Source organism: Mus musculus, chromosome Y (genome assembly GCF_000001635.26).
Source record: "Mus musculus strain C57BL/6J chromosome Y, GRCm38.p6 C57BL/6J".
In the NCBI taxonomy this organism is placed as follows: domain Eukaryota; kingdom Metazoa; phylum Chordata; class Mammalia; order Rodentia; family Muridae; genus Mus; species Mus musculus.
Genome location: NC_000087.7, coordinates 26,940,243 through 26,948,431, shown reverse-complemented (window position 1 = coordinate 26,948,431; position 8,189 = coordinate 26,940,243). Strand labels below are relative to the sequence as shown.

At 35.9% G+C, this 8,189-nt stretch overlaps 1 protein-coding gene across 1 annotated transcript; it reads right to left on the bottom strand.

The window, feature by feature from the left end:
• Window positions 1–204: 204 nt before the first annotated feature.
• On the bottom strand, window positions 205–888 carry Gm20892 (predicted gene, 20892). Its single transcript, XM_017318728.1, has one exon. It carries the CDS (start codon window positions 886–888, stop codon window positions 205–207), a length of 684 nt encoding a protein of 227 aa, XP_017174217.1.
• Between the last annotated feature and the right edge of the window lie 7,301 nt (window positions 889–8,189).

Here is an 8,189-nt window from a genome sequence, read left to right as displayed (position 1 = left end):
GTTCTTTCTACCATAGTCCATCTCTTCCAACAAAGTGTTCACTAAAAGCATGTCATGTCACACGTATTAATTTTTAGAACAAAACAAATTTTATTGACAAAGATACTGAGGTTGTCAAAGACCCATAGGTACCCAACACAGGAAAACAAACATTTTTTTCAATCCTATAAGTTTACATTTCTGTACTTTGTGATTTTTTTCAATTTAAGTGATATTTGACACCAGAGTATAGACATAGATATGGAGGTCACCGAGAAATTTGATAAAGTACACAGTAGGATTGGCTAGAACTTTGTAAACAACCTTTCCGAACTTTTTGGATCCATCATCTCTGGTGTACTGCACCCAGGAACCTATTAAGAAGTCATTGTCATCACCTGATCTCGCCTCAGCCAGAGGGGTCTCTGGAATGATGTGGAGGTTACCTTCCTTGTAGTCATCCAGGAGCTGATAGACGTAGAGGACCGGATCCTTCTTGTAGGAAATGTAAAAATAGTCCTGTAAGAATGGCACCTGGGCTAGCACCATCCCACTCCAGTTGTCCTCAGAGCCATCTTTCCCCTCAAATTTGTGTTGTACCTCTCTGCCAACCAGTGCGCCTGCGAGGTGGACATCCCTCACCTGAGGAAAAACTACTTTGTGAGGCAAGACCTTAAGATTTAAAATCCTCTCATCGCTGTGGAGCTCCTGTCCGTAGACACTGTCAATTCCGTCATACTTCACCAAATAAAGAGAAGGGTTTGTTGGCAGTTGACCTAGAATGATGGCCTTCCAATGGGTGACAGGCTCATTACCTTCCTTCCACCCGTGAGAAATTCTGCAGCCAACAATATTCCCCAGGGCCTGGGAAGAAGGCTTCCTCCTACTCTTCTTCTTGAGTGATGTCATGCTCAGACTCTTCAGATGTATTGTCTTCTACCTGGCTGTAGACCTGTTGTGGTAGATCACACTGTCTTGTGGCTTCCATTCCCTTCAAATATCATACTTGCTCATTGCCTGGGACTGAAGATCTTGCCCGTTTACGCCAGACACAATGCTGTTGCCTCTGTCATATATATGAATTCCTGATGGGCAATGGTTATGGGTTGGGAGTGAATGCTGGACCAAGACTCTTCTCTACGAGAACTTCTGAGCAGGTGAAGAAGACTATGCTAAACAGATTTGAGCTCCTAAAATTAATTTTATAAAAATAAGAAGTTAATAAGTCAGCCATGGTGGTACATGCATTTAATCCCAGAACTCAGAAGGCAAGGACAGGCAGATTTCTAAATTAGAGACCAGCCTGGTCTACAAAGTGAGTTCCAGGGTAGTCAGTGCTATAGAGAGGAACCCTGTCTCAACAACAAACAACAACAACAACATCAAGTAAAAGAAAACAAACGAAAATCAAACGAAAAACAAACAAAACAGAAATACAAACAAAAAAAACAAAACAAACAATCAAATGGAGAAGTTAATAGGAAGTGGTAGTGACCCATAACTTTAATCATAGTACTCAAGAGGCAGAGTGAGGCAGACCTTAGTGAGAGAAAGACAAGTCTGGTCTACACAGTGAGTTTCCTGACAGCCAAATCTAAACATACAGAAACTCAAATAAAATTAACCAAGCAAGCAAACAAACAAACAAAGAAACAAAGGAAACAAGGAAATAAAAATAGTGTAATTAACAAGTAATTCTCTAGAGCTCAGAATAACATACTCAGATCAACATTTATTTCTTCAGACCTGAGTAAATTTGTCTCTGATGAGGATCCTCTCCTTGAATTTCTATGTCAATTTAGGTGGTGCTATGACAATTACCCCCAATGATCAAGAAGAAGAGAAAAAAAAAATAAAAGGCCAGAGGGGTCACCATGATTCTCTTGTACGCGTAAGCTCTGAGCTAAGTTCTTGCATTCACAAATATCTTCCCAGGGACACAGCACACCACTGTCCTTCTTTATTGTTTCTCCTGACCCAGCTTCAGAATTATTCGATGAAGCCATTGCATCACTGAACTCAAGAACAACTCAAAAAGTCGAGGCAATATCAGCCTTTTAGAACTAATAACTTCTAACATGCACATGGACAAACAGGAGCTTTGGCATTTTAGTGGAATTGTGATCTAGATATGGTTAGCAAGGATAATAAATTCAGGAGATAAACTAACCTAGACCATTCATCTCCCTTGCTAATAAACATGGGGAAAGTAGAATGTACAGTAACTCACTGTAGGAGAGAAAATTTTTAGCTTTCTGTAGCTATGAGGGTCCCAATTATTTCATAAATGTACTTACCCATAGAAAAATATCCTAGTCGTCAAGATCTCCTGATAGAGACCAGGCACCAAAAGCCTGTGGGAAAAAATGACCTGGCTTTGACACACCACTGTGAAGATAGTGAACTCACCTTGAATGGATTCTAGCGCCTCCAAGTGGAATAGATGCGCAACCTCCAGCCAGTGCTCTGTGACATCACCCTAGTTCAGCTTACATCATAGAACCCCTCTCAGGCTGGTTCCTTCCCTAGTTACACTCAGAAACATTCAGCATCTCGAATTTACCTTTTCATATGGCCTCCTAGAAATAATAAATGAAATCCCAACTGAAAGGCCTGATGATCTGAGTAATATTCTGCCAAAGAATTACACCCTTGCATGGTTTTTATTGTTTGGTTGTTGAATTTTTATTTATTTGTTTGGTTTGTGTTTTGTTTTGTTTCATTTTTGTTTTTATTTTCGTTCTGAGAAAGTCTTCGGTTTCTGCCTTGACAACATCCATGGTGGTTATTTTTCATGTTCCAACCTTTCCCTTGGTTATCTTTAAGCTGTGCTTCTTATCATAAATATTGCCAGATTCTTTGAGGCAGCACACTGGATAGCACACCAATTTTCACTTTATGAAAACCCACAGTTAGAGGAGGACTATTTTTATGCAAACAAACCTGGAATTTGACAGGGATAAATGACATGTATTGAAACCAATGGCAATCATGAATTATGGATTCTTTGGAAAGTAAGAGGACAACATAGATCTTGGGCATGCTTACAAAGTTGTGATAAAATTAAAAAAAAAAACTGATATCTCCCAGTCATATTTTAAAGGTTTTTAAAATTTACCAGCACTTCTGATTATAAGTAATTTCATAGATTAAATGCAGTAAAACAGGATGAAATAGATGAGGTAATTTTACTTTTGAAATATGTGTAGACAGAATACTGGACACAGGTATGTATAAAATTTACTTACAAATTAGAGGACACTTTAATTGTTCATGGCACATAGATCTTCAGTTCTTCAAAAAAAATCCTTTTCAGTACCTTCCACGGTCCCCACCGTACCCTGTACATCATCTTCATAGGATATGACACTATCCATAGAGAGCTAGATCCTTCAACAACAGTCATCAAAAAAAAATCATTCCTTAAGGTGTGGCCACAGGCCAATGTGATGGAGGATCTTTATCTGAGATTCTATCTTCCCAGGTTGATTTAAGTTCACAAAAAAAAAAATCTAAGAAGGACCACTACATATCCATATCATCAATATTGATTGCCTCACTGTATGAAACATACATGCTATGGAGTGATTTAAGATGTCAACTACTGGATGAATGCGTTAAAAATGAGAGACAGAAGGAGAGAGAGAGAGAGAGAGAGAGAGAGAGAGAGAGAGAGAGAGAGAGAGAGATAAATATATTTCTCATCTATGTGTATTAGTGCAGCGCTTTGTTTTCAAAAAAATGGATGGAATGGTTAAATACTATATATTAGGTTAGACAAGTAAAACTCAAAATGACTATTGTAAAAATATAAATTTAATAAGGGACATTAAAAAATAGGAGGTAATTTGGAAGAGTAAGCGCAGCAGGAGGGGGGAGATCTTATAGCAATGGAGGATAGTGGGGAGGATGAAGATGGTAAAAGGACACTGTAAACCTGTGCAAAGGGTCACAGAAAAGGCCTGGGACTTTTACACTTAAAAAAAAACACTGGTATAAAGTAACAGAGTCCAAATAATATTTTGATTAATTTGGGGATTATAGCTTCAAGACACTAAAAAATATATTTGTATTTTTCAACTCACTTGTGGTTCTTGCTATGTTGAACATGATATGGGTGACAGGATATGGTAAGGTGCTTCAAAGTTTGTGTATCATTTATCATCAAATGCACATGTCACTCAGTGAGCTGCAAGGCTATCACAGGGAAGGAGGTATCTAAAGATCTTAAGTGTACATGACGTAGGGAGAATAATGCCCCCACACTACTATAGATGTTGAAATAATCACATGTTTTTCCCAAAAATAATTTTCTGAAGATTAATCCCCAGGTGTGAATTTTAAATAACTGCCCTAAAGTCTGGATTTAAGATTCCTTGAGAATCTTCCAAAACAAAAGGAAATGAAGAATCTTGGTGCTGTAATTGGAGAAACAAGAGAAAAGCAAACAAGAATTCATCACATAAAAACAGACAGAAGAAGTAGGAATAAAGACATATTTAGGAAAGATGAATAGTGAAGTAGAGATTAGAGCAAGCAGAAAGTACTGAGGAGATAGCTCACTGCTTAGGCCCACTGATTGCTTTTGCACAGGACCAGGGTTCAATTTCTAACACCCACATGGTTGTTCACAACCACCTGCAATTCTAGTTCTAGACGATCTGATGACCTCTTTGGACAACACACACACACACAGACACACACACACGCACACACACATATACTCACCCACAGAGAAAAAAAATATTTTAGAAAACAATTATACAAACAAAAAGGAGTCAAGTATAGTTTTATTCCCCTTTAATACCAGCACTCAGAATCAGGCTAAACTCTGTAAGTTGAATGACTGCCTAGCTAATAGGTGTGTTTTCAGAATTTTATTTTTCTCTTCTTTTTCTTTTTTTTCTTTTTCTTTTTTTTTTTTTTTTTTGTATTTTAGGACTATTTCAGTATTTGTTTAAAGATTCTAGATTTTTTTTTCTTTTGATTTACTTTTTCTAATGTTTTAGGCTTTTTTCGGGCTTTTTAGTATTTTACAGTTTTCAGGTTTTTTTTTTTTTTTTAGAGGGGGGGGTGTGCGGGAGGGTAAAGCCCTTTTTGTTATTTAGAGTTTTAGGGTTTTAATGGTTTTAAATTTGGTAGGTTTTTTGTCCTTATAAGTTTTTTGTTTGCTTGTTTGTTTGTTTGTTTTGGGTAGGGTTGAGGTTTATTTTTATTTTATTTATTTATTTATTTATTCATTTATTTATTTATTTATTTAAGGTATTTCAGGGTTTTAGGGCTTTTTAGTGTTTATAAATAATTTTAGGATAATTGTAGTTTTTTGTGTGATTTTGTTCTTCTTGTTGTTGTGTTTTGTTTTGTTTTTGTTTCTTTTTATACTTTTAGTGTTTTATAGGGTTTTAGGATTTTGTAAGGGTTTTTTGTTTTCTTGTGTGTGTGTTTGCTTTTTTTTATAGGCTTAGGATTATTTTTTTATCTTAGGATTTTAGTTAATGTTTCAGGGTTTTGTAGGTATTTTGGGGGAGGGTAGGATTGATTTTATAGTCTCAGGATTTTACTTAGGGTTTCAGGGTATTGTAGGTTTTTTGTTGTTGTTGTTTGTTTGTTTGTATGTTTGTTTTTTTGTTTTGCTTTTTTAAGCGGGTTTTCAAGGATTTTATTTTGAGTTTCAGAGTTTTGATGTGTTTTTAGAACTTTTTAAAGGAACTTTTTTTAGGGTTTTACAGTTCTTGTGGGTCTTTTTACTGTTGTTGAGTGAGTTGCCAGGTCACTGCATTGCAATGTAAGCCTGGTCCCAGCAACTTTTCTCATAACACTTGTACAGTACTGCTTTTCAACTTGGCTTTGTTTCAAGGTTTAATGAGTGTCTTGGTCTGAATAAGACAACCTCACGTAGGCTTATATGCTTGACTGCTTGATTCCCTGGTTAATGGAAGTGTTTGGGAAGGATTAGGAGGTGTGGCCTTGTTGGAACAGGTGTGATCACTCCTAGTAAGGAGTGATCTTTAAGGTTTCAAAGTCCATACCAGGACTTTGAAACTATGTCTCTGTCTCTGTCTCTGTTTCTCTCTGTCTCTCTCTCTCTCTGTCTCTCTCTCTCTCTCTCTGTCTGTCTCTCTCTCTCTCTGTCTCTCTCTGTCTCTCCCCCTCACTCTCTCTCCTGGCTCCTTTCAGATCAGGATTCGAAGCTCTCAGCTACCTCTCCGCCACCATGCCTGTCTGCTTCCCACCATGATGATAATGGACTAACCCTTTCAAACTGTGAGCAAGCCCCCAAATAAATGTTTTCTTTTATAAGAAAAAAAAAAGAATTTTAGGGTATTTCTTTATTTTTTAGTTTTGTTTTGTTTTTTAATTTAATTAAGGAATTTTTAAAAATTGTTTTAAGCATTTTTTTTAATAAGGTTTGGAAAATGATTTTCTTTTCCAGTGTTTTTGGCGATTTTTTAAGGCAGAAGAATTTGTAGTTGTTGGGGTGGTGGTTTTGTATCTTTTCATTTTCTTTTTTTTTTTAATTGCGTTTTTATTGTCTCATTAGGGATCTAGACTTGTAGAGTTTTTGGATTTTTTTTTTAGGGTTTTATAATTTTTTAGGGTCTTTTTAGAGTTCTTGTGTTTTCTTATTTATAGAATTTTAGGGTTTTAAAAATGTTAATTAAGAATTTAAAAAATAGCTTTTTTGGGTCATTTAGTGTTTGTTTAATAATTTTAGGGTTTTTTAGGGTTTTAGGTTTTGCTTTATTGTTTTAGGGTTTTTTTTTACGGTTTTTAAATGATTTTAGGGTTGTTCTCAGTGTATTTGGCAAGATTTTTTTTTTAAGGCTTAGTGTGGCTATTGTTCTTTCCTTGTTTGTTTGTTTGTGGTAATTATTTTATGGTTTTTTGGGTCTTTGTAGAGATCTAGAATTTTTTTGTTGATTTTTTTTGTTTGTTTGTTTTTCTTTAGGGTTTTAGGTTCTTTTAGTTTTATTTTTTCAAAAATTTTATGGTTTTTTTTGTTTGTTTGTTTGTTTGTTTTAGGGTTTTTATTGTTTATTTAAAGCTTCAAGTTTATTTTCTTTTCTCTTCTTTTTTCTTTTTTATTTTTTAGAGTTTTTAGGGTCTTTAAGGTTCTGTCTCTAAGAACATAGAAACTGAACCTATTGCTTTTAGATTATTTATAAAATGTATTCCATTCTGAAAACAAGAAACACTATAAAGTCATGTTTGTTCATTTGCGTGTATGTCCCCAGGAGCTATAGATTATGTGTGCCTAATGCAGAGCTCTAAATATGTCCTGATCATACAGATTTAATTGTCACATCATGAAAGTTCAAGAACTATACTATAAAGCTATATCTATGTATCCTAGTTTATTCATCTTTCAAACAAATATAGTAGATATGTCACAGAGAGCAGAATTTATTGATCATGATTTCGAAAAAGGACCTCAAAAGTCATTAAATCAAGTATCTTATACTAGCCAAACTCTACCCATCTATCCAGTTCACTCCTGTAAGAATAATTGCACCTGGGTTTTGGTTAATTCTTATTAAATTCTCCAGTTAAAAAGGGTCTTTATTAGCCCCCTTCCAGCTTAGTGAAAAACTCCATTCACTCTCCTTCTGAAAGCAAAAGCATTTTTCTTTCACAGACTATGTTAATTTTACAACATTTGCCCCTGGATGGTTTCCATTTCCACAGTTGTGTTTGCCATGACTCAATATTTCATCTCTCTTCAGACAACTCCTCTCATATACCACAGGATAATACACAAAGGCTCATTTGTGAGTCATGCCAAGAAAGCGGAATGAACTTGGGGGATACAGAAGAGGGAAAGACACAAGAGCAACAGAAGTATCATTAAGCTGGATACTACTCTAGAATACTGCATGCTATTCATGTATCCTGGGGATCCAGAAATTCATCTAGACTGGACCCTATTTATCCATTGGTAGGATGTAGTCTGAAGCTTAGCCTATTAACTGGCAGCTCCCAAAGCTTTGAACTGATCCAATGATTGTTATCTTCCACACAATACCCAGTAGTATCCAAGCTACATTCCCTGTCACAGGCAAAAGCCCGGAAAAAGAAAAGAAAGCACTGTACTGTGTGCTAGGGTAGTGCTCATAGTGTCAATCTGCACTGAATCTATTACCACAACTGCAAAGGTATATGGCACAGGCAATCCAAGGATCACCATGCTTCCCATTTTATCTCTCCAGTCT

What these genes read in the sequence shown, in the direction of transcription:
- Gm20892 (XM_017318728.1), bottom strand. Translation starts at nt 888, where the DNA reads ATGACATCACTCAAGAAGAAGAGTAGGAGGAAGCCTTCTTCCCAGGCC.